This window comes from Zonotrichia leucophrys, chromosome 25, assembly GCF_028769735.1.
Source record: "Zonotrichia leucophrys gambelii isolate GWCS_2022_RI chromosome 25, RI_Zleu_2.0, whole genome shotgun sequence".
Lineage (NCBI taxonomy): Eukaryota > Metazoa > Chordata > Aves > Passeriformes > Passerellidae > Zonotrichia > Zonotrichia leucophrys.
In genome coordinates, this window is record NC_088194.1 from 1,111,463 (window position 1) to 1,136,326 (window position 24,864).

General features: G+C 55.8%; 1 protein-coding gene across 7 annotated transcripts in view; it reads right to left on the minus strand.

Moving 5' to 3' along the window:
* MEF2D (myocyte enhancer factor 2D) overlaps window positions 1-24,864 on the minus strand; it is a 100,275-nt gene that overhangs the window by 8,757 nt on the left and 66,654 nt on the right. For 6 of the 7 annotated variants that reach the window (XM_064732719.1, XM_064732721.1, XM_064732718.1 and 3 more), the window contains 6 exons: window positions 22,409-22,619; window positions 17,793-17,849; window positions 11,301-11,494; window positions 9,075-9,095; window positions 5,298-5,427; window positions 777-1,002 (listed from right to left, as the gene is read on the minus strand). In XM_064732719.1, coding sequence (XP_064588789.1) covers window positions 777-1,002; window positions 5,298-5,427; window positions 9,075-9,095; window positions 11,301-11,494; window positions 17,793-17,849; window positions 22,409-22,619 — 839 coding nt within the window. The remainder of the gene's footprint in view (window positions 1-776; window positions 1,003-5,297; window positions 5,428-9,074; window positions 9,096-11,300; window positions 11,495-17,792; window positions 17,850-22,408; window positions 22,620-24,864) is intronic. The other variant, XM_064732725.1, reaches the window with a different exon arrangement.

The following is a 24,864-nucleotide window of genomic DNA, read 5'->3' on the forward strand; positions in this document are numbered from 1 at the left end:
ATCCATCCATCATCCATCCATCCATCCATCCATGATGGAAATGTGGCTTTGGCTAAGTGGTTGGGGCACTCATTGAATCTCCCTCTTAAATTCCTGCCTTTCTTTGTCCCATGGTCTCAATGTGATCACGGGCAAGTGGCTTAAATTTTTCTTTTGACTGTGTGTGAGTGCTTTATTCCAGAGTAAAAGCAGATCCACACCAGAAATCCTGCTCTAAGGTGGAAGTGCCTGTATTTTCTGCCCTGGAGAAAATCAATCTTTTTGCAGCTTTAAAAGCCACTTTCCTCTATTCCAGGCACCCTATCCTGCAATGTCCATCCCATCCGGCCCTACCTGTTCCCAGCTCCCCCCAGGTGAGTGCAGGCATCAATCCCACAGTGGACAGGCAGCAGGATGAGGCTCTGGGAGCATCCCCAAATACCCTGATCCCAGCCAGGGACTCTGGGTCACCCTTGGAGCCACAGGGACAGCACTGCCCAAACCTGCCAGCTGTGCACAAGAACTCTGGGTCACCCTTAGAGTGACAGGGACAGCACTGCCCAAACCCCACAGCTGTGCACAGGGACTCTGGGTCACCCTTAGAGAGACAGGGACAGCACTGCCCAAAGCTCCCAGCTGTTCTGGGCACACAGCTTCTGCCCCCAGGAACACAGCGTGGACCCACCAGGGCCTGGCACTGGGAGCCTGGAGAACACAGAGGGCTCTCCCAGCACCCTGGGGCTCTGCAGGTGTGGCACCCCCAGAGGAACTGCCCATTTCCCTCTGGTGTCACTCACATTAAGTTTCCTAGTGACACCGGGACCAGGTGCTGCTGCTGCGGCTGCTGCTGCGGCTGCTGCTGCTGCTGCTGTTGCTGTTGTTGCTGCTGCTGCTGCTGTTGCTGCTGCTGCTGCTGTTGCTGCTGCTGCTGCTGCTGCCAGGCAGAGATGTTGCCAAGGGACAGCCCTCCAGGTGAGCTGAAGGCCGGCAGCGAGGAGAGCTCAGCGCTGGTCAGCTGATAATCTGCAAGGGAGGAGCCCTGCAGTGAATTCCAGGTCAAAGCTGCCCCCAGAGTGCCCTGAGCACTGAGGGAGGATGGACACACACCAGAGACACAAACACACAGTGTATGGGGTGTCTGTGGCAGAGCACACAGCTCCTGAGTGCATGGTTTGTGTTGGAGTCACAAAATCAATCAGGCTGGAAAGACCTCTGAGATCCAGTTCAATCTATGACCAAACACTGCATCAGCAAAGGGACATTTAAAGGCCATCTAGTCCAACATGCAGGGACATTCTCACTATCCCAGACTGCTCCCTGTTCAACCTGGCCTGGGACACCTCCAGCAATGGGGCAGCCAGAGCTCCTGTGGGCACCCTGTGCCAGCACCTCCCCACCCTCAGTGTGAACAATTCCCTCCTTCCATCCAATTCCCTCCTTCCATCCAATTCCCTCCTTGTAACCAACTCCCTCCTTAAATCCACTTCTCCTCCACCCACAGGGTGCTGCTGGCAGGACCTGCCCCCTCCACACCACCCCCAGTGCCCCAGGCACAGCAGTGCCCATGGTAGCTGTGTCTGGGTACCCCAAGGAAGGGCCATGAACACGTGAGACCCCCAGAGCCCCCTCCAGCCAAATGTACAGAGTCAGACACAGCTCCTGCCCCGCTGGGGCAGCAAATCTGGCAGCTGGCACCCACCTGGGCCTGGGCACCCTCACCTGGGCTTGAGCACCCTCACCTGGGCTTGGACACCTTCACCTGTGCATGGGCATCCCACCTGGGCATCCCCACTTGTGTCTGGGGCATCCCAACCTGTACCTGGGGCATCCCCACCCTTACCTGAGGCATGCCCACCTGTATCTGGGCACCCTCACCTGTACCTGGGCACCCTCATCTGTGCCCGGGGTATCCCCACGTGGGGCATCCCCATCTGTACCTGGGCACCCTACCGCGGCCACTTCGGACCTCCCTGTACCTGGGGCACCTTCACCTGTACCTGGGGCACCCCCACCTTTGCTTGGGCACCCTCACCTATACCTGGGCACCCTCATCTGTTCCCAGGGCATCCCCACCTGTACCTGGGCACCCCCACCTGTACCTGGGGCACCCTCACCTGTACCTGGGCCGTACCGGGGACAGCCCCACGGCATGCGCCGTGTCCCGGGTGGCAGCAGGGGGCGCTCTCTGCCCGCCATGAGGACATGGGACTGTCACCGTGACCCCCCCCTCCACGGGCACCCCAGGACCCCCTTCCCCACGGTGTTTCCACCCATCCATGGGCACCCCGGGACCCTCCCCCACACTGTTCCACCCCCTCCATGGGCACTCCGGGACCTCCTCCCCTCATTGTTCCCACCCCTCCATGGGCATCCTATGCCCTGGTACCCCCTCCCCCATACTGTCCCCACCCCCTCCACAGGACCCCCACACTCCAGGACCCCTCCCCACATTGTTCCCACCCCCTCCACGGGCACTCCCCACCCCAGGACCCCCCCCTCCCATTTGCAGGGCAATGCCTGTCCCATGCAGAACCCACTGAAAACCCCAGTGGGGCACCTCAAACCAGGGGGGATTTTACAAAGCTGGCCAGGGAGGGAAGTGCTGCTCCTTGAGGAGATGGTCAGACCTTGGTCAGCCGTGTCAGCCTGACACAGCCACCCAGCAAACCCTCCTCACCCCCTCTCCTCCCCCTTCCCAGCTCTAATTTTGGGTGTCTCGTGGTTTCAGCTGTCCCCACCCCAGCAGCACACACAGAGGTGGCTGTGCTGGTCTGAACTGCTGCCAAATCCCCAGCACACCCCACCCAACACATCCTGGCACTGGGTTCCCTGCTCCACACCCCCCTGCACTGCCTGGTCTGGTTTGGGAGCTCCTGACACTCCTGGCTGCCCCTCAGCCCCAGCAGGGCTGGAGCTGCCCCAGGTCACAGAGCTGGGGATGGGCAGGTTTGACACCCAGCACAGGAAAGGGCTCAGAATTCTGACCAGAGGCAGCTCAGTACAGCTGCACCAGGCTGGAATCCTGGCAATGCCCACCCAGTGCCCACCCAGCTACCAGGTGAGTCCTGGGCAATGCTCCAGGCTGGGAGTTTGTCAGGGCATCTGCAGCATCACAGAATCACTGAATTATCTGGGCTGAAAAGGCTGTCCAGGACCATGGAGTCCAATTGTTCCCCCAGCACTGCCAAGGCCACCACTAAGCCATGTACCCAAGTCACATCTGTTACAGTCACATCTCACAGTCACATCTGTTAAATCCCTCCAGCCATGGTGACACCACCACTGTCCCAAGGCAGTGTGGTTCCAAGGCCTGAACACCTTTTCCACACAGAAACTTTCCCTAATATCCCACCTGAACCTCCCCTGGGGCCATTTCTCCTTGTCCTGCCCATTGTCACCCAGGAGCAGAGCCCAATCCTGGCTGTCCCCTCCTGTCAGGGAGTTGTGGACAGTGACAAAGTCCCTCCAAACCTCCTTTTCAGCAGGCTGAGCCCCCTCAGCTCCTTGTGGAGGACTCCATGGCCTGGGACAGCCCTTCCAGCCTGGACAAAAGGAGGTTTGGAGGGACTTTGTCACTGACCACAACTCCCTGACCCTTCACAAATGAAGCCAATTCCTGCCCAGCTAACAGGGCAGCTCTGGCAGAACTGTCAGGTTCAGAGTTTGTACCCCACAGTGGTGCCCCCACAGCACCTGGGCAGCAACACAGCTCTGCCCATGGTCAGCTGAGAGCAAAAATAACTGCAGAGAGCAGAAATTCAGGCTCCTCTGCTCTGAGCAGTGCACAGGCCTCAATTAAAACCTATTTTGGGGACTCTGGCTGGCTGCTAAACCACATGGTCACACAGGAGAGCAGCCCCATCACGCACAGCCAGCATCTCTGGGGCTGCACCTACTCATTAGGACAGGGAGTATCCAACTGCCACTTCTGCCTTCTCCCAGACAAGCAGCTTTTGGACATTTTTTGCCAATTTTTTTTCTCAGAACAAGTTGCACAGGCAGCCAGCAAGGCCTCAAAGTCTTGCTGGAGGTCTGACAGGTGAGAGATGAGCAATTCTTGTGTCTGGGCACTGTCACTGTCGCCTGGGGCTGCTTTCAATCCAGCACCCCAATCAGATGTGGCTGGGAGCAGGTTGGTTTGCATTCTTCCCAAACTTTTTGAGGGATTTTTTTTGTCATTATTACAACACCCCCTGAGCTCTGAGAGCCAGGGGATGGGTGTAGCTGTAATTAACATCCACAGCACAGTGCACTGGGCTGCACCAGCCCTCACAGCCCTGCTGGCGATGACAGTGAGCTCTCACCACTGACACAATGAATTTCTCTTGGTTTTAGTTCTGTGGAACCCTTGCACCATGTGCTGGCTGCCGTGGAGAGCTCCAGGAGCATCACTGCAGCTGCTCAGGGAGCCCCAGGGATGTTCAGCAGCAGCACAATTCCCTCTGGGGCTAACTGAGACACCTGAGAGCTCTGCCCTGGCCAGGTCCTGTCTGTCTGTCTGTCTGTCTGTCTGTCTGTATCAGATCTCTGGCCTGGCCAGGTCCTGTCTGTCTGTCTGCCTACTTAGAACTCTGCCCTGGCCAGGTCCTACCTGCTTAAAGCTCTGCTCTAGCCAGGTCCTGTCTGTCTGTCTGTCTGTGTCAGAGCTCTGCCCTGGTCAGGTCCTGCCTGAGAGCTCTGCCCTGACTCCTGTGTCACAGCTCTGCTCTAGCCAGGTCCTGTCTGTCTGTCTGTCTGTGTCAGAGCTCTGCCCTGGCCAGGTCCTGTCTGTCTGTCTGTCTGTCTGTCTGTATCAGATCTCTGGCCTGGCCAGGTCCTGTCTGTCTGTCTGTCCGTCTGTGTCAGAGCTCTGCCCTGGCCAGGTCCTACCTGCTTAAAGCTCTGCCCTGGACAGGTCCTGTCTGTCTGTGTCAGAGCTCTGCCTAGAAGGTCCTGCCTGAGAGCTCTGCCTGACTCCTGTGTCACAGCTCTGCTCTAGCCAGGTCCTGTCTGTCTGTCTGTGTCAGAGCTCTGCCCTGGCCAGGTCCTACTTGCTTAAAGCTCTGCCCTGGACAGGTCCTGTCTGTCTGTCTGTCTGCCTGTGTCACAGCTCTGTCCTGGCCATGTCCCACCTGCTGAGATCTCTGCCCTGGCCATGTCTTACCTGTGTCACAGATCTGCCCTGGCACCTGTGTCAGATCTCTGTCCTGGCCATGTCTCACCTGCTGAGATCTCTCCCTCTGCCCATGTCCCGCCTTAGATCTCTGTCCTGGCCATGCCCTGTCTGTGTCAGATCCCTGCCCTGGCCATGTCTCACCTGTGTCCTGGCCATGTCTTACCTGTGTTGTAGGCTGTGGGCATGGCAGAGAAGGGCAGCCCCTGTGTCAGCAGGCTCGGAGTGGCCACGGACACGACTGGTGTGGTCAGAGAGTGAGTTGCTTGAGAGACACCCAAGCGCTGTGTGTTTTGCTGTGGGAGCAAACAGGGAGGGAGTTAAAGCTCAGATGGTTGGACTGGGTCATTTTCAGGGGTTGTGGCCCCCCCAAACCCCCTGGGCATGCACTGGGGCTGAGCATGGAGAGCATGGGACAGGCAGGATTGATCCTCTGGCCATTCCACACTGCAAAAAAAGCAAAGTACAAACCACACCAGCTACTGACACTCATGTGCAGGTCATGGCTGGGCTTCAGCCACCAGCACCAGCCATGCCCTGAGTGCATGGAAGGGGAAAGCACCAGGAGGCCTCAGACAATTCCTCACTGCTTTCAGAGTGAGCCTTGGAGTGACAAAGGCACCAAAGCAAACCAGAACCAGCAGAGCTGACATCTCCCTGCAGCTCTGGTGGCCAGGAACAAGCCCCTGCCTCAGAGGGAAGCTGAGGACACCAAGCATTGGCCTCAGGATTTTAAAGGGACTCTGGAATATCCCTAAACTCCAAGCCCAGTGCTCAGCAGCCTGCTGGCTCGGTGCCCTCCCAAGGTTTTGGTGACTCAGGTATTAACAGGTTCACCGTGGAAAAATTCTGCCCTTGCACCAGAGCACCCCAAGCTTCCCCCCTGGGTTTTCCAGGCAGTTATGTGGGCAGATCTATAGGTCAGATTCAGCCCTGTTTACAAGGCAGATAATCTGGGCTGTCTCTGCTGATCTGGTTTAAATCAGACTCAAGAGGCTTGACTCTAATCCCCAGCACCCAGCACACGTCACCCTGTGAAGACTGGGGCAGTGCCCAGCTTGAACCACGCCTGGCACCAGGGTGGAACTGAGGAACTGAGGGCTCCCAGCCTGGGCACACACACTGCAGAGCTCCCCCATGGCCAGGGAGACTCTCCTGGGACAAAGCTGGATGCTGGCACCCTGCCCTGGCCACCTGAGAGCACCTGGCTGTGCAGGATTTGCTGCCCCTGCACCCACACAGTGCCCAGCCCCGGGTGCCCCCAGTGGCCTGGGCAAGGAGATTAGCAGGGCTCTGAGTGCTAAAGCTCTGGGGGGCTGCAGGAGAAGGTTTTCCTGGCACACATCCTGCTGGCAGCCTGCCCTGGCCGTGCTGGGGGTTAAGGACATGGCAATGAATGTCCTCACAAAGGCACAGCCCTGTCCCTGTCCCTGTCCTGCCTGCATGAGACCAGGGGGATGCAGGGCCCACACCCCATCCCCTGTGCAGCCCCCACACCCCATCCCCTGTGCAGGGCTCACAGCCCCATCCCACCTGCTCCTCTCTGCAGGACCCACAGCCCCATTCTGCCCCTTTCCAGCCCCCACAGCCCCACATCCCTTCTGCCCCCATTTCCAGTCCTCACAACTCCATCCCACCTCCCCCTCTCTGCAGCCATAACCCTTGAGCCTCTCTCTGCAGCTCCCACACACGATCCCCTCTGCAGCCCCACACCCCCACCTCTTGTGCCCCTCTCTGCAGCCCCCACACCCATCCCTTGTACCAATCTCTGCATTCCCCACACCCCCATCCCCTGTGCCCCCACAGTCCCATTCTGCCCCCCTCTGCAGCCCCCACAGCCCCATATCCCTCGTGCCCCTCTCTGCAGCCCCTACACCCCATCCCTTGTGTCCCTACAGCCCCATCCCCTGTGCCCCCACAGCCCCACATCCCCCGAGCCCCTCTCTGCAGGGCCCTGTGCCATCCCTGGCGGGGCACAGGGACCAGTGTGGCACAGGCACACCAGCAGGGCAGGCTGTGCCAGCCCCAGGAAGCTCCCTGACACCCCAAGGTGAGTGTGGGCACTGCTGTCACTATTCCAACCCCCCGATTTTCACCACAATCCATGCAGGGAGGAGGTGAGCAAGCTGCCCCCCACACTGTGCCCACAGACAACACTCCCAGCTGGTACCAACCATGCAGCATGCTCCCAGGGCATGGACCCTGCTGCCCCTGCAGTGGTGGGAGTGGGGACAGAAATGGGGGGACACCTCTCTGAACGCTGGCAGGGAGGAAAGCGTGCCCAGAGCTGCAGGAGCAGCACTGAGGGTGCCAGGGCTGGGGCTGTGGGCGCTGGGGATGCACTGGAGGGATCCTGACCCATCTCACAGCTGCCTGGGGTGAGGTGGGAGCTGCCACTTGGAGAGAGGATCTGCTGGGTGGGTGGAGCAGTGTGGAGGGAGCAAAGGTTGGAGGAGCAGGGGGGATCTGTGGGGCACACACCCTGCAGCAGTGCCAAGGGGCCTGTGCCACCCTGGCCACATTTCATCACCCTCACTGGCATCCACCTCACTGCTGCCACCTTGATGGGGCGAGTGTCACAAACATCTTTTATGGAAAATCCTTTCCTTAGGAATTTTCCTCCTGAGAAGCTGAAAGCCCTCAGGAACAAAATGTAAACAATGATTATCTGCTGCTGTGAATGCAACAGGTGGATCTTTGATTAGCCCATGTTAATTGTTTCTAATTAATGGCCAATCACAGTCAGCTGGCTCAGACAGACCATCCGAGCCACAAGCCTTTGTTATCATTCCTTCTTTTTCTATTCTTAGCCAGCCTTCTGATGAAATCCTTTCCTCTATTCCTTTAGTATAGTTTTAATATAATATATATCATAAAATAATAAATCAAGCCTTCTGAAACATGGAGTCAGATCCTCATCTCTTCCCTCATCCTCAGACCCCTGTGAACACCATCACAGGTGAGGACTTTTTTCACTTCAGGTTAATTCAGCCCAACAATTAAAACTGGAAATTCCAACCCCAGTGGATTTCCACCAATGCTCTGCAGTGTGCAGCCAGGGAATGGGCACAGGGATCAGGAATGAGCAGATGGGGAGTGGGGGAAAGATTGGTCCCCCTCCATACATGGGGAAACTGAGGCACGGAGATGCTGGAAGGGTTTGGGCACACAAAGAGCAGCAGAATTTGTGCCTGTCATGCCTGGCCCACCCCTGCCCTGGCCAGCAGTGTCTCAGTGCAGGCTGCCAGAGGGATATTGGCTTTCTCCTGTGTTTTTGGAGAGCTTTTCCCTGGCTGTGTGCTCTGCATCCTGCAGCAGCTCCTGCCCTTCCCTTGCTGGCCTGACCTGGCTCCCATCTGCCCTGCACCAGAATAGCAACAGAGCAGAGTGAATCCTTGCCACAAACAAGGTGGCATTCACTTTGCTGCCAGGGAGAGGAGGAAAAAAAAGCCATAAAAATAACACAGAAAACTGCCCCGTGCACAAGGGAGGTTTAGGGAGTGGATTTCCACGGGCTTTAAATAATATCTTTAATATGGGAAGAGCCTGATTTACTCCCTGTCTCTCATGTGCTGGCCATGGGCCAGGTCTCCCTGTGCTGCTGGCTCCAGCCAAGCCCCATGGGCAGCTCCAGGGCAGGGACAGTGCCCAGCTCAGCTCCACAGTCCCCAAAGGGACCCTGGCTGACCTCCCCAGGGGGACCAACACAGCAATTTTGGCCTTGGAGGAGAAACTGGCTCTTTGCAGCTCATGCCAGCTCTTTTTCCACAGGGAACTGGGTTTTCCTAAGAGCTGTTTTCCTCTAGATTTATTTTCTGCAGCAGGATCCAAGCTGGTGCCCACATCCCACCACAGGAGCCAGTGCCCACCCCTGTGTGTGCCCCACAGAGGGGACAAACAGCACAAGTGTCACCACACCATGCACACCCAGAGGGGAACTCACCAGAGCCAGGTGGTCCTCGGTCTGTGCAGGGGAGAGCAGGGAGAGAACCGAGAGCACTGTTAGCTCACCCAGCCCCCCCAGCAGCACTGTGCCCACTGGCACCTCACCCTCACCCCCACGGGGCACACACGGGCCAGGGTGGGGAATGGGACAGGGTTGGTGCCATCCCCGGGGCACAAACAGCTCAAATGGTGATTGGGAGAGGTTTGTGTCAGCCATGGGGCAATGAAGGTCAGGGAGGTGATGGAGAGAGGGTTTGTGCCATCCATGGGGCACACACAGGTCAGGGGGGTGATTGGGAGAGGGTTTGTGCCATCCATGGGGCACAAACAGTCAATGGTGATTAGGAGAGGTTTGTGTCATCCATGGGGCAATGAGGTCAGGGGGTGATGGAGAGAGGGTTTGTGCCATCCACGGGGCACACACGGTCAGGGGTGATGGAGAGAGGGATTTGTGCCATCCATGGGGACACACAGGTCAGGGTGGTGATTGGGAGAGGGTTTGTGCCATCCATGGGGCACAAATAGGTCACAGTGGTGACTGGGAGGGGGTTTGTACCCTTCATGGGGCACAAACTGGTCAGAGTGGTGATTGGGAGAGGGTTTGTACCCTGGGAGAGGGTTTGCACCTTCCATGGGGAACACACGGGTCAGGGGGGTGATTGGGAGAGGGTTTGTACCATCCACAGGGCACAAATAGCTCAGAGTGGTGTTTGGTGTAGGGTTTGTACCAGCCATGGGGCACACACAGGTCAGGGGGGTGACTGGGAGAGGTTTTGTGCCATTCATGGGGCACAAATAGCTCAGAGTGGTACCTGGTGTAAGGATTGTACCAGCCATGGGGGACAAACTGGCCAGGGTGGTGATTGGGAGAGGATGTGCACCATCCATGGGGCACAAAGAGCTCAAAATGGTGTTTGAGAGAGGGTTTGTGCCATCCATGGGGCACAAACTGGTGAGAATGGTGCCTGGTATGGAGTTTGCATCATCCATGGGGCACACACAGCTCAGAGTGGTGCCTGCTGTAGGGTTTGTACCATCCATGGGGCACAAATAGCTTAGAGTGGTGATTGAGACAGGGTTTGTATCATCCATGGAGCACAAACTGGCCAGGGTGGTGTTTGAGAGAGGGTTTGTGCCATCCATGGGGGACACACAGCTCAGATGGTGCCTGGCACAGAGTTTGCACCATCCATGGGGCACAGAGTGGCGAGAATGGTGATTGAGAGAGGGTTTGTACCATCCATGGGGCAAAAACAGATCAGGGTGGTGGCTGGGAGAGGGTTTGTACCCTGGTGCAGGGTTTGTACCAGCCATGGGGCAATGCAGGTCAGGTGGTGCCTGGTGTAAGGTTTGCACCATCCATGGGGCACAAATTGGTGAGAATGGTGCCTGGTATGGGGTTTGTACAATCCAAGGGGCACAAACAGCTCACATGGTGCTGGTACAGGGTTTGTACTATTCATCCAATCCAAGGGGCACACAGAGCTCAGATGGTGCCTGGTATGGGGTTTGTACAATCCAAGGGGCACACACAGCTCAGATGGTGATTGGGAGAGGGTTTGCACCATCCATGGGGGACAACCAGGTCAGGGTGGTGACTGAGACAGGGTTTGTACCATCCATGGGGCACACAGAGCTCAGATGGTGCCTGGTACAGGGTTTGTACCATCCATGGGGCACACACAGCTCACAGTGGTGCTTGGCAGAGGTTTTACACCATCCATGAAGCACAGAGAGCTCACAGTGGTGCCTGGTATGGGGTTTGCACCACCCATGGGGCACACAGAGCTCGCAGTGGTGCTTGGTAAAGGTTTTGCACCATCCATAGGGCACACACAGCTGAGATGGTGCCTGGTACAGGGTTTGTACCATCCATGGGGCACAAACAGCTCACAGTGGTGCTTGGGAGAGGGTCTGCACCATCCATGGAGCACAGAGAGCTCACAGTGGTGCCTGGTAGAGGTTTTGCACCATCCATGGGGCACACAGAGCTCACAGTGATGCCTGGTACAGGTTTTGCACCATCCATGGGGCACACACAGCTGAGATGGTGCCTGGTACAGGTTTTGCACCATCCATAGGGCACACACAGCATGCTGCAGGCACCAATCCCATCCTTCCCCCTCAGATCTCCCCACCACCACAGCCCCAAACTCCCCCGCTGGCAGCCCCTGCCAGCCCCTTGGTGCCCCCTGGCAGCCCCAGCAGGGCACATGGCACTCACCAGGTGGTGCATCAGCCCCTTGCTGCCCTGCGAGGTGATGACTCGCAGGTCGGGCTTGCGGCTGTTCGGGGCCAGCTGCGCCCCGTGCGCCCCTGGTGGCGGAGGGGACTTGGCCGGGATGATCTTGCCCAGGCTGCTGCCGTTGGACACGGGCAGGAGCCCCGGAGAGGCCCTGGCACTCACGTAGCCGTTTCCTGCAGTGGGAAAAATGGGTGGTTTATGGTTGGCTTTTGGCAAATACTAAAATAAATATGATACGTGTTGTGTTAGAAAGTAATGCTGCATTAATTCTCTTAAGTAGTGTGTTAAATGTAGTTTTAGGTTATTAAAATTGTTAAAATACAAACTATGCTGTGTAGGATACTTTTTTAAAGAAAGGACTTGCAGTGAGATAGCAGCCACAGGACACCTCAATCTTTCAGAGAAAATGAATTTATTGCCCATTATCAGAAGAAATGAACTTCTTCCCGCCTCGAATGCGCTGTTAGGATTCAGAGGAAGATGTTCACAATGACCAGACAGAATCGTGTCTGTATGCATCATGTATGAGGTGTATGAATATGCAACAGGCTGGTTTTTTTTAAGAGTTAATCCTTTCTTAACATGTGTCCTTCTTCAGGCTCGTGATGCCCAGAAAAAGGTACCCGGATATCCATAACTCTTTGTATTTATTGTCTCATATTGTCCTAATTCAAATTGCCCAAATTATTATTACTCTAATTGTATTACTATTTTCATAACCATTTTATTACTATTAAACTATTAAAATTTTAAAAACCAGTGATTGGCGTTTTTCACAGGGGGCACAGAGAGGGAGCAGGTGAAGGTTGGTGATGGTGATGGACACACTGAGCTGTGCTGCTGCACTGGGGCTCCATCAGCGCTCCAGTGTACGGGAAGATGGAACAGGGAAGCCTCATAAATATGATTAGCAAAAGATTTTGAGAATATAGAAACTGTAAGTGAGACTGAAATGAAAGCAAGCTTTGAGATACCTTGAACAACTAGAAAATAATGATGTGGCTGAACTGAAGGTAATCCCCTTTTGATGGAACAACACCCTCTGCTTGCAGACAGGCCCAAGGGTCAGAGCAGACCCTACAGCTTGGCAGAAGGGGCCCAAAGAGGAGTTTTTAGGGTTTAAAATGTAACACAGTATGGTAATGTAATGATTCTTATAGGCTGTATGGAAATGCTGTAGGATTTGTATCTTGTACTAGATTGGTTAGTGAGAATTAGAATATTCAACACAGAAGAAGATTTATTGTATTGGAATGAGAACCTCGCCCTCTTATCCCTTTTACTCTCTTACCCTTTTTACTCCCTTACTCTCTGACCCTCTCACCCTCTCTCCCCCTCTCTTCTCTCAGCCTGCTCTGAGCTGTGGCTGCAGCTCCCAGCAGGGCCCTGCACCCAGGCCCTTTGCAATAAACCCCAAATTCCAAAAGGCCCCTGCACCCAGGCCCTTTGCAATAAACCCCAAATCCCAGCAGGGCCCTGCACCCAGGCCCTTTGCAATAAACCCCAAATCCCAGCAGGGCCCTGCACCCAGGCCCTGTGCAATAAACCCCAAATTCCAAAAGGCCCCTGCACCCAGGCCCTTTGCAATAAACCCCAAATCCCAGCAGGCCCCTGCACCCAGGCCCTTTGCAATAAACCCCAAATCCCAGCAGGGCCCTGCACCCAGGCCCTTTGCAATAAACCACAATTTCCAAGCCCTGGCTTCAGAGATCTCTGCTCTCCATCCATCCCAACCATCCTACACTCCATGACTGCTCCTCCTTGTGGGACAGCAGCACCTCAAAATCCCCCCCAAATCCCTCCTGCACCCCGGCAGGTTCACCCCAGGACAGGCAGCAGCCCCTGAGCTCCCCATCCTGCAGGGACTCCCCTTTGGTTCCTGCAGAAACACCCAGCAAATCTCAGAGCCTGATGTGCAGCCAGGCTCCTTCCCTGCTCTGCTTGGGCACCACAGCCCTGCCAAGATGGGTAATTACTGGCAAATTCACTTTTAAGGTCTCTTTATGGTGCTGGGGCAGTGAAAAGGGGCTGTGGCACAGTGAGCACTCAGTTCACTGCTCCCACTGCCCCTTTGAAGATCTGAGGTTCTCTCCTCCTCCTCCTCCTGCTGCCCCACTTTAAGATTTTATGTGCAAAGAGAAGGGGAAAAAAAAGAAGAAAGGAAAGGAAGAAAAAAAAAAAAAAAAGGAAAAGATTTGATGAACATCAGGAAAGGAATAAATTGGATCAGATTACAGTTCTGATGAGGGCTGGTTTTTTTTCATGAATAGGCCCCAAAGATAGAAAGGCGTTCAGCAATCACCAGGATTCAGCCCTCACATTCACTGCACGTTAGACCGGGAAAAATAGGTCGCTGATTGCATTATTAATGACATGCACATCGAGCTGCAGCTGCATTTCACAGGGGCTGCTGCCACCAGCACTGCAGCCAGGGGGGCACAGCAAAATCCCTGCACCCCTGGGGCTGCCAGGGTGGGCACAGCGGGCACGGGGGGTGGCATTGGGCACAGGGGGTGGTGATGTTCCCCTTGATCCCACGGATGGCACAGGGGGTGGCAATGTTGTTAGCGCAGGGGGTGGCAATGATGGCACAGGGGGTGGCAATGCTCCCCTTGATCCCACAGATGGCACAGGGGTGGCAATGATGGCACAGGGGGTGGCACTGATCCCCTTGATCCCACAGATGGCACAAGGGTGGCAATGTTCTGATCCCACGGATGGCACAGGGGGTGGCAATGATGGCACAGGGGTGGCACTGATCCCCTTGATCCCACAGATGGCACAGGGGGTGGCAATGATGGCACAGAGGGTGGCACTGATCCCCTTGATCCCACAGATGGCACAGGGGTGGCAATGTTGTTAGCACAGGGGGTGGCAATGATGGCACAGGGGTGGCACTGATCCCCTTGATCCCACAGATGGCACAGGGGGCGGCAATGATGGCACAGGAGTGGCAATGTCCCCTTGATCCCACAGATGGCAGGAGGGCGGCAATGATGGCACAGGGGGTGGCAATGCTCCCCTTGATCCCACAGATGGCACAGGGGTGGCAATGATGGCACAGGGGTGGCAATGATGGCACAGGGGTGGCAATGCTCCCCTTGGTCCCACAAGGGCACTGGCTTTTAGATTTATCAACAACAAAGGTGCAGAAATTCCTCAGGTGAGCTGCAGTGCTGGTGGCCATAGAAAAGCCAAAAGAAACATTAAACTCTTTGTTTTTCTCCTTCCCATGGCCATGGAAAAGCCAAAAGAAATGTTAAACTCTTTGATTTTCTCCCTCCCAAGACCATGGAAAAGCCAAAAGAAATGTTAAACTCTTCGATATTTGTCGCAGACATCTTTTATGAAAAATCCTTTCCTTAGGATTTTTCCTCCTGAGAAGCTGAGGGGCCTCAGGAACAAAATGTAAACAATGGTTATCTGCTGCTGTGGAATGCAACAGGTGCATCTGGGATTGGTCTCGTGTGGTGGTTTCTAATTAATGGCCAATCACAGCCCAGCTATCTTGGACTCTGTGCCCGAGCCACAAGCCTTTGTTATCATTCTTTCCTATTCTGTTCTTAGCCAGCCTTCTGATGAAATCCTTTCTTCTATTCTTTTAGTATAGTTTTAATGTAATATATATTATAAAATAATAAATCAAGCCTTCTGAAACATGGAGTCAGATCCTCATCTCTTCCCTCATCCTCAGACCCCTGTGAACACCATCACAGATATTCTCCTTCCCAAGGCCATGGAAAAGCCAAAAGAAATAAAGAAATGTTAAATCCTTTGATATTCTCCTTCCCAAGGCATGGATGCACACAGGGCTCTCGTGCTGACCCTGTTTGAGGCACTCTCTGGATCACTGTGGGCTGGGGTGTTCCCTGTGCTGGACTTTGGGTTCCAGTGCTGCCACCACTCACCCCCAAAGATGAGGGGTGGCCTTGGGCTGTCACTGCTGCTGTCACTGCCATGTGCACCCAGCATGGATCCAGCCACACACAGAAGGGCTGCACTCCCACCAGGACCCCCCAGCCAAGGGAAGGAGTCTAAAAGAGGAGCTGTGACCGTGTTCACAGGGGTCTGAGGATGAGGGAAGAGATGAGGATCTGACTCCATGTTTCAGAAGGCTTGATTTATTATTTTATGATATATATTATATTTAAACTATACTAAAAGAATAGAAGAAAGGATTTCATCAGAAGGCTGGCTAAGAATAGAAAAAGAAAGAATGATAAAGGTTTGTGGCTTGGACTCTCTGTCTGAGCCAGCTGACTGTGATTGGCCATTAATTAGAAACAACTGTGTGAGACTAATTACAAATCTACCTGTTGCATTTCACAAAAGCAGATAACCATTGTTTACATTTTGTTCCTGAGGCTTCTCAGAAAAGAAAGAAAGGATTTTTCATACAAGATGTCAGTGCCAGGAGCCCTCTGGGCAGCCTCTGCATCACCGTGGTGTGATTTGAGCAGGGACACCCAGGGCTCAGCATCCCCCACGGGGCAGGGGTGGGAGCTGCATGCCGAGGGTGGCACTGCCAGGGAGTGTGGGCACGATGCAGGGACACAGCACTGCAGGATCCGGCCAGAGGCACCCGCAGCTGATGACTCAGAGGCAGCAGGTGATCACTGAGTGCTGCAGAGACTGCAAGGGAGGAGGAGGAGGAGGAGGATGAGGAGGAAGAGATGTAGCAGGTATTTGAGACCTGCCAGAGCCACATCCCCTCCCAGAGGCACGAGGGGAGCCCCGGGGAGGGTGCAGGGGTCTGGGGACAGCAGGGCTGTGGGGCTGGCCCTGCTGCTCAGCCCCATTTCCTGCAGTGGCAGCAGGAACGCAGGGAATGCTCGGGTGACGTCAATGCTGACATTCAGGGGCCCTGCCAAGCTCTGCACCCGCAGGGGCTGCTCCGACAGCTGACACGGGGGTGGATGGGGGCCCCAGAGCTGCCTGGGGGCTGGGGCACCATGGCCCCTTCCCTGTGCCCTCCAGGAGCAGCAAAGCTCCGTGCTGGGACAGCCCAGGGAGACACTGCCCCACAAAGCACCCTGGCAGGTTTTGCTCTGGCAAGAAATCCCTGTGGTGCTGGCACAGTGCTGCCCAGCACAGGGAAATGGTTATTCCTGGCAGAATCCAGAGCTGCACCATGGCCCCTTCCCTGTGCCCTCAAGGAGCAGCAAAGCTCAGGACTGGGTGCTGGGACAGCCCAGGGAGACACTGCCCCACAAAGCACCCTGCAGGTTTTGCCCTGGGAAGAAACCCCTCTAGCACTGGCATAAGGGAAATGGTTATTCCTGAATAATCCAGAATCCAGAGCTACACAATGGCCCCTTCCCTGTGCCCTCAAGGATCAGCAAAGCTCCGTGCTGAGTGATGGGAGACACTGCCCCACAAACCACCCTGGCAGGTTTTCCTCTGGCAAGAAATCCCTGTGGTGCTGGCACGAGGGAAATGGTTATTCCTGGCAGAATCCAGAATCCAGAGCTGCATGATGGCCCTTTCCCTGTGCCCTCAAGGATCAGCAAGCTCCGTGCTGGGAGAGCCCAGGGAGACACTGCCCCACAAAGCACCCTGCAGGTTTTGCTCTGTGAACAAATCCCCCTGGTGCTGCCCAGCACAGGGAAATGGCTGTTTCTGGCACAATCCAGAGTGCAGGGATGGGGTTGGGTGGCCACGGTGCTGCAAAACCACAACTGGTCCAACCCCACCCAAAAACCAGCGGGACCTGGCTCCAGTTTGGTTTTAACTGGGGCGATGTGGGATTCCACAGTGCTCTGTGCTGCCAGCTGGGCACCTACTGCAAAAAGGGGTGAGGAGTCAGGCTCAGGAGCTTTTGCTTCTGCCCTTGCCCTGGGATGGATGGCATCTACCCTGCCAAGCCTGGGAGCACTGCCAAGGCCAGTGCTGAGAGCAGCAGCTGCTTCCCAGCACTACCCAGGGCTGGCTCTGCTTTTTGGGCTGTGCCTGCACCAGCAGCGGCCCAACATCCTCAGCCTGCAGATGGCAGAGGCAGATGTGGGCATGGAGATGTTGTTAGTGCATTTTACAGCTGAGGAGCTGAGCCACGAGGCCTGAGCCTCATTAGCACCGTGGCTCTCACAGTGGAAAAGGCCCTTAATGAGCTTCTTTTGCTTGCAGTAAAGTTCCTTTATAGGGCCCAAGCACGAGGAGGAGCTGGGTGTTAATTGATCAGAGAATTGGCAGCAGCAGCAGGAGCTGAACCCAGAGCCACTCAAATCCTGGTTTTTGGGGGTCACCTCCCTGCTCTGCAGCTCTCCCCAGAACCCTGGGTAGATGGAGACTCCTTGGTCACCGAAACCAGCACCCCCACCAAAGGCAGCCTGGAGCTCCACATGCCAACTCCTTGGCAAAACCTTCCCCAGTGCTTCCCCACGGGCTCAGCAGCAAAGCAAAACCCTGTGGGAGGTGTGGGGAAAGCAGGAGGGCCCCATGGAGCCAGGCAGGGGCTGAAGGCTCCTTACTCACCCACGGGGCTTGGGCAGGCTCCGTTGGTGTTGTTCAGGTCTCCCCCAAGCATCGCCCCTGCAAAGCAAGAGGAGAGATGGCATCAGCACCAGGGCAGGAACAGGGGGAGAATCCCTGCTTTTGGGGGGCCCAGAGCACGGTGGAGGGAGGCAGAGAAAGTCCTGGGCAAAAGGAGCAGCATTCCTGGTGATCAGGTTGGGAAATGTTATCCAGGCAGATCCATTTCCTTTGGGAAGGAGCCAGGTGCACAGAGCCTGCTCCAAAGGAGGGAGGCAGCTTGGAAAACACTGCAGCTATTTTATTCCAAGCCCCCCTTTTGGGGGGGACACAGAGCTGGTGCTGCTGGGGGGAGAGAGAGCCCCAGCAGCATGACAGGAAATAAAATCCCCCCTGTCATGTTCACAGGGATGGAAACCATCCCACACTGCCAGGACACCACAGTGATCCCCACCCCCATCATCCCAACACCTGCAGCAAAGCAATGAAATCCCCACCAGACTGGGAAAAACTGGACATTTTTATTCCCAAAAGGTTCACAGGGATGGACACCATCCCAAATTACCAGGACACCACAGTGATCCCAACTCCCATTGTCCCAACACTTGCAGCAAAGCAATGAAATTCCCCAGAAAACTGGGAAAAATTGGACCTTTTTATTCCCAAAAGGTTCACATCAGTGGAAACCATCCCAAACTGCCAGGACACCACAGAGATCCCCACTCCCAAAACTTGCAGCAAAGCCCTGAAATTCCCCACCAAACTGGGAAAAATTGGACATTTTTATTCCCAAAAGGTTCACAGGGTCCCACACTGTCAGGATACCACAGAGATCCCAACTCCCATTGCCCCAACACTTGCAGCAAAGTGCTGAAATTCCCCACCAAACTGGGAAAAACTGGACATTTTTATTCCCAAAAGGTTCAGACTGATGGAAACCATCCTACACTGCCAGGACACCAGAGAGATCCCAACTCCCATCATCCCAACACTTGCAGCAAAGCAATGAAATCCCCACCAAACTGGGAAAAACTGGACCTTTTTATTCCCCAAAAAACCAGAACGTTTTGCCTCCCCTGGAAGAAGACTCGCTCTTTCTTCTGCCTTGTTCTGAGTTATTTCTGACAGCCACCGATTCCCCAGCCGGGGCTGCCTGACCGCGGCTGCAGCCAAGAGGCGGCGCGGAGGCTGCGGAGCTGCGACCGCAGTCAAGCCGGAGCCCCGGGCTGGCCAACAGGGGGCTGTGGGTGCCAAACCCCACCTCCGAGCACCGCCCAGCCCTTCCCGAGGCAGATGGAGAAACCTGAGACACCGATCTTGATCCAGCCCGCGGCTCTCGGCGAGCCCCTGGAAGCTGGAGGAGGCTGGGAGGGCTGAGCTGAGGGAAGAAGTTACTCCTCATATGGTCCTAAAAAATTGTATGGCCTGAGGAAGGGTGGATGACCCCACAGTGGTGCCCATGATGCCACAGAGGGCTCAGCTCCTTGGGTGAGTGATGCCAACCCACCCCCAGCCCTGTGCACCCTCCTTGGCTGCCCTTCTCCCACAGCATCCCCGAGCCAGCAGCACTGGAGGGCACCCACCCAGCCCTCACTGTGCATTCGCTTTGGAAACAACACAACCACCTAAAAAAAATTTAGGGGGAAAAAAATGGATTTTTTCTAACATGCAAGGCCCTGGCTCCTATAGACAGGATTTCTTCCGTGTCCCAGGCATCCCCCTGAAGGGATGGATGCAAAGCCAGAGGTTCCCTGTGCCTCCCATGTCCCACAGAAGGGGCTCCACCAGGGTTTTGTGGCTGTGCCCTGCTGTGGCACCCCAGAGTGGTGCCCATGATGCCATAGAGGGCTCAGCTCCTTGGGTGAGTGATGCCAACCCACCCCCAGCCCTGTGCACCCTCCTTGGCTGCCCTTCTCCCACAGCATCCCCGAGCCAGCAGCACCAGGCACTGTCAGGGCACCCACCCAGCCCTCCCTGTGCATTCACTTTGGAAACAACACAACCAGCTAAAAAAATTTAGGGGAAAAAAAAATGATTTTTTCTAGCATGCAAAGTCCTGGCTCCTATAAACAGGATTTCTCCTGTGTCCCAGGCAGGCAGTGAATGAGACACAGATGGCCAGACTTGGAACACCTCTGAGCTCACAACCACAAAATGATCCCCTGAAAGGAGCAGGGAGAGAGCTGGAAACAGCGAGCCCCCAGAGGGGTCTGCTCCACCAGGAAACCTCTGCTGCTCTCAGCTGAGGGGCCTCAGAGAGGGCAGGAGATCCCTGCAGCCTCAGCCATGGCTGCCTGTGCCTGAGGAGGGCTCTGCCACCCTGCCTGCAGTGAAATGCTGCTCTCTGGGACCAGTCCTGGAGCAGAATGAATCCTGTCTGCTCTCTGGGATCAGTCCTGGAGCAGAATGAATCCTCTCTGCTCTCTGGGACCAGTCCTGGAGCAGAATTTCCCCTCTCTGCTCTCTGGGATCACTCCTGGAGCAGAATGAATCCTCTCTGCTCTCTGGGAGCAGAATTTCCCCTCTCCTGCAGCTCTGGAGCCTCATCCTGACACCTGAGTGCTGTGAGGCACCTTGGAGACTGTGGTGAGAGCAGTGAGCAAACAAACTCTCTCTGCACCACAGTTCCTGCTGCATCCCATTCCTCCTGCTCACCCTGATCCAGCACAAACCTTCTGGAAGCATCTCCCAGCCTTCTCTCCCAACCCATCCTCTTTGCAAAGCTCCCCAGAGCTCTGAAAGCCTCAGGGGCCACAGCTGAGGACCCAATGTCCAGGTGGTCACTGGCACCAGCTCTGCCATTTGCAGCCTGGGTGACTTTTACAGTGACATCCAAAATAGCAGGAATATTATTTATGATCATAAAAGAGAGCCAGGCTGTGGTCACACATTGTCCTTGTCCCCTCTGCCACTGCAGGGTGACAACTGCTCTCCCCCAGCCTGTCCTGTGCCACCCATGGGCTGTCCCTGCTGGAAATGACTGCTCCTCAGATCTGTCAGCACAGCCACATGAGTAATCACCCACAGCCAACTGCAGGCAGCACAGCCCAACTCAGAACAGCCCTTTTTAGGCAGCCAGACCCATGTCACCAGAGTGCCACCAGCGAGCTGGGTGCCAGCAGCCACCCCCGAGCCTGGGCATGGTGCCAGGTGAGTCATCCTGCACTGCCCAACCCAACCCAGAGCCTGCAGGGATCCAACCCAGAGCCTGCAGGAATCCAGCTCTCAAAGAACCTAGGTAAGGTGGGGAGGTTGCCCTAAGTTTTGGGGCACAAACAGGGCATCCATGGCTGGCAGGAGGTCACACACACTGAGGGGCAGGCTCCTCAAACCTGCAGTGCTGTGCTCCAACCCACACTGGCACCCTGGGAGGGATGCAACACTGCCAGGGTGCTTCTGCCACCCACAGGTGCTGCAATGTGGACCTTGGGCAGGAGATGGAAGCAGCAGCAGTGTCCCCTCCCTCAGGGATGCCCCACTCTGGGTGCTGCAAGCCCAGCCAGCCACCCCAAGCCCAGGTATGGCTCCAGGTGGCTCATCCACCACTGCCCAACCCAACCCAGATCCTGCAGGGATCCCACTCAGATCCTGCAGGAATCCAACCCAGATCCTGCAGGGATCCAGCTCTCAAAGAGCCCTAGGTAAGGTGGGGAGGCTGCCCTCAGTTTGGGGCACAAAAAGGGCATCCATGGCTGGCAGGAGGGCAGGAGCACACACTGAGGTGCAGCAACACTTCCAGGGTGCTTCTGCCACCCACAGGTGCTGCAATGTGGACCCTGGGCAGGAGATGGAAGCAGCAGCGGTGTCCCCTCCCTCAGGGATGCCCCACTCTGGGTGCTGCAAGCCCAGCAGGCAGGAATGATGAGGAGGTGAGTGTTGGGGAAGATGGAACAGGAAAGCCTTATCAATATGATTGTCTGGCAAAAGATTTTGAGAATATAGAAACTATAAGTGAGATTGAAATGAAAGGAAGCTTTGAGATATCTCAGTCACTGAACAACTGGAAAACAATGGTGTGGCCAGCTGAAGGCGATCCCCTTTTGATGGAACAACACCCTCTGCTTGCAGATAGATCCAAGGCTCACAGCAGACCCTACAGCTTGGCAGAAGGGGCCCAAAGAGGAGTTTTTAGGGTTTAAAATGTAACACAGTGTGGTAACGTAATGATTCTTATAGGCTGTATGTAAATACTGTAGGATTTGTATATTGTACTAGATTGGTTAGTGAGAATCAGAATATTCAGCACAGAAGAAGATTTATTGTATTGTAATGGGAACTTCGCCCTCTTACCCCTTTTCACTCTCTTACCCCTTTTGCTCTCTTACCCTTTTACTCTCTCACCCTCTCTCCCCCTCTCTTCTCTCAGCCTGCTCTGAGCTGTGGCTGCAGCTCCCAGCAGGGCCCTGCACCCAGGCCCTTTGCAATAAACCCCAAATCCCAGCAGGGCCCTGCACCCAGGCCCTTTGCAATAAACCCCAAATCCCAAAAGGTCCCTGCACTTGGCCCTTTGCAATAAACCCCAAATTCCAGACCTGGCCTCAGAGATCTCTCATCTCCATCCATCCCAACCATCCAAGCCCCGACACTCCCACAGCTGAGGGGCTCACCGTGGGTCTCACCTGCACTGGCTGGCCTCTGTGGCAGCCCTGGGGACACGGTGTTCCTCTGCAAGGCTGGCTGCTGTGGGGACAGGAGCCGGGGGTCTGTCAGCGAGGAGGTCACCAGGGACTGGGTGACCAGAGAGCTGCCAGGGTTGCTGAACTGCAGCGAGTTCTGGTTGGTCACCGGCACCGTCACGGGCATGGCGAAGTTCGGAGCGGGCACTGTGGACTGAACAGAGAGCAGGGGGTAAAGGGGAGCCGGGTTCCTGCAGGCCAAGGGGGACAGGCAGGCTCCTCAAACCTGCACTGCTGTGCTTGAACCCACTGGCACTTTGGGGCGATGAACCAGAGCCCACTCCTCACCAGAACAGTTCTTGCAGCACAGCACAGCTGCTGGACAGGGGGGAGAGTCAGGGTCCTCGAATGTGCAGTGCTGACCTACAATGCTGTGCTCGAACCCACTCTGGCACTTTGGGGGATGCCCCAGAGCCCAGTCCCCACCAGGGAACACCAGAAAGAGTTCCTGCAGCACAGCACAGCTGTTGGCCAAGGGAAGGACAGGCAGGCTCCTCAAACCTGCACTGCTGTGCTCAAACCCACATTGGCACTTTGGGGGGATGCACCAGAGCCCAGTTCCTCACCATGGAACACCAGGAAGAGTTCCTGGAGCACAGCACAGCTGCTGGCCAAAGGGGGACAGTCAGGCTCTTCAAACCTGCAGGGCTGACCTGCAGTGCTGTGCTCAAACCCACACTGGCACTCTGGGGGAAATGCACCAGAGCCCAGCTCCCCACAAGAAGAGTTCCTGGAGCACAGCACAGCTGCTGGCCAAAGGGGGAGAGTCAGGCTCCTCAAACCTGCAGCGCTGTGCTCCAACCCACTCTGGCACCTTGCAGGGGATGCACCAGGGCCCAGTTCCCCCCCAGGGAACACCAGCAAGAGCAACGGGCCATCCTCCTGGACATACCCAAGCTCTGCAAACAACTGTTGTGGCCTCTTTTTCAGGCTGTATTTATTTACCCCCTGTGTGTTCAGGACAGGCTGGGAGCAGCCCAGAGCATGAAGGTGGGCACCAGCCTGGTGGTCTGCCCCCACTAGCACTGACAACAGCCCAGCTTGGCACTACCCCTCACCCCAAGCAGGATTCTATTCTCTGTCCCTCAGCCAGCAGGAAGCCAGCAGTGGATCCCCATTCTGGTGGCCAAGCACTTGGTAAAGACTCATTTTGCTCCACAGAACCCCTGGGTCACTCTGAGATCCATCCTGTCCCCTCTGGGAGCTGCTGGGAAGGAGGAGCTGACCCCAGAGGATGCAGGAGCATCACTAAAGCCCTTTCCCTGGCTGCAGGTTGAGGACCAGCTTCACCTACCAGCGTCCCGTGGGAGCCGGAGCCGCTGTGATTATCCCAGCCGTTTGTCTTATGTCACTGATTTGCTCTTCCTTAACAGGAGCTGGCACCTGCTTAGAGGCTTTAGCACGGGCTTTGCTTAAGTCCCACTTTAATTTGCTCTGGGATGGAGAGGGAGAGCAGCCCAGCACTGAATGGGATCATCACAGAGCCAGAGTGGAACCCCAGTGAGGGAAGAGGGACTTGCAGCCCTTTCTCCTCCAAAAATCTGCTCCTCTATAGCTCCTGCTCCTTAGGTGAGAGAAGGGGATGGCAGGAAGGAGTAGGACAGTGCTCACCCACGCCTCCCTGGCAGGAACTGTCCCCACCTGCCTCCCAAGGGCATCCTGTCCTTCAGAGATATCCCGTGGCTGCAGCCAAGCCGTGAGGGCAGCGGCTCCGAGCCTGCGCCCTCAGCAACTCCTACAGCACCAGGGAGAGCTGGAACACGGAGCCCTCCCTCTGCTCATCCTGCACGGCAGCAGGATCACGGGAAGAGGAGGAGGAGGAGGTGGAGGAAGGTTTCTTGGGCGTTGCACGAACACCGGAGCAGCGTTGTGTAATAAATCACTGCCAACGCGGCCGTGTGCCTTCAGAGCTCCCAGCGAGGGAGAGGAAGAGCTGCAGCTCCTCCACACCACACCATGAGCAGTGCCATGGTGGGGCTGTGAGGGAGAGGAAGAGCTGCAGCTCCTCCACACCACACCATGAGCAGTGCCATGGTGGGGCTGTGAGGGAGAGGAAGAGCTGCAGCTCCTCCACACCACACCATGAGCAGTGCCATGGTGGGGCTGTGAGCTGATACAGCAGCCCAGGAGCTGAGATTTGCCTTAATGCACCTGCAGACAGGTGTGAGGCTGCCACTGCCCCGGCACAATGGCAGCTTGCACATGGCTCCAAAGTCTGGGGGAGAAGATGCACAAATCAGCCAAAATCCACCATTTCTGCTCTTGTTAGAAGGGAGGGCAAACACCAGAGGCAGAAGCCCCACGGGGCCCTTCGTTAGCAGACACAGCTGTCGTTAGGCTGCCCCTCTGGGTTAGTTCTGCTCACACACAAAACCAACCCAGCGTTAAAATGGAAAAGC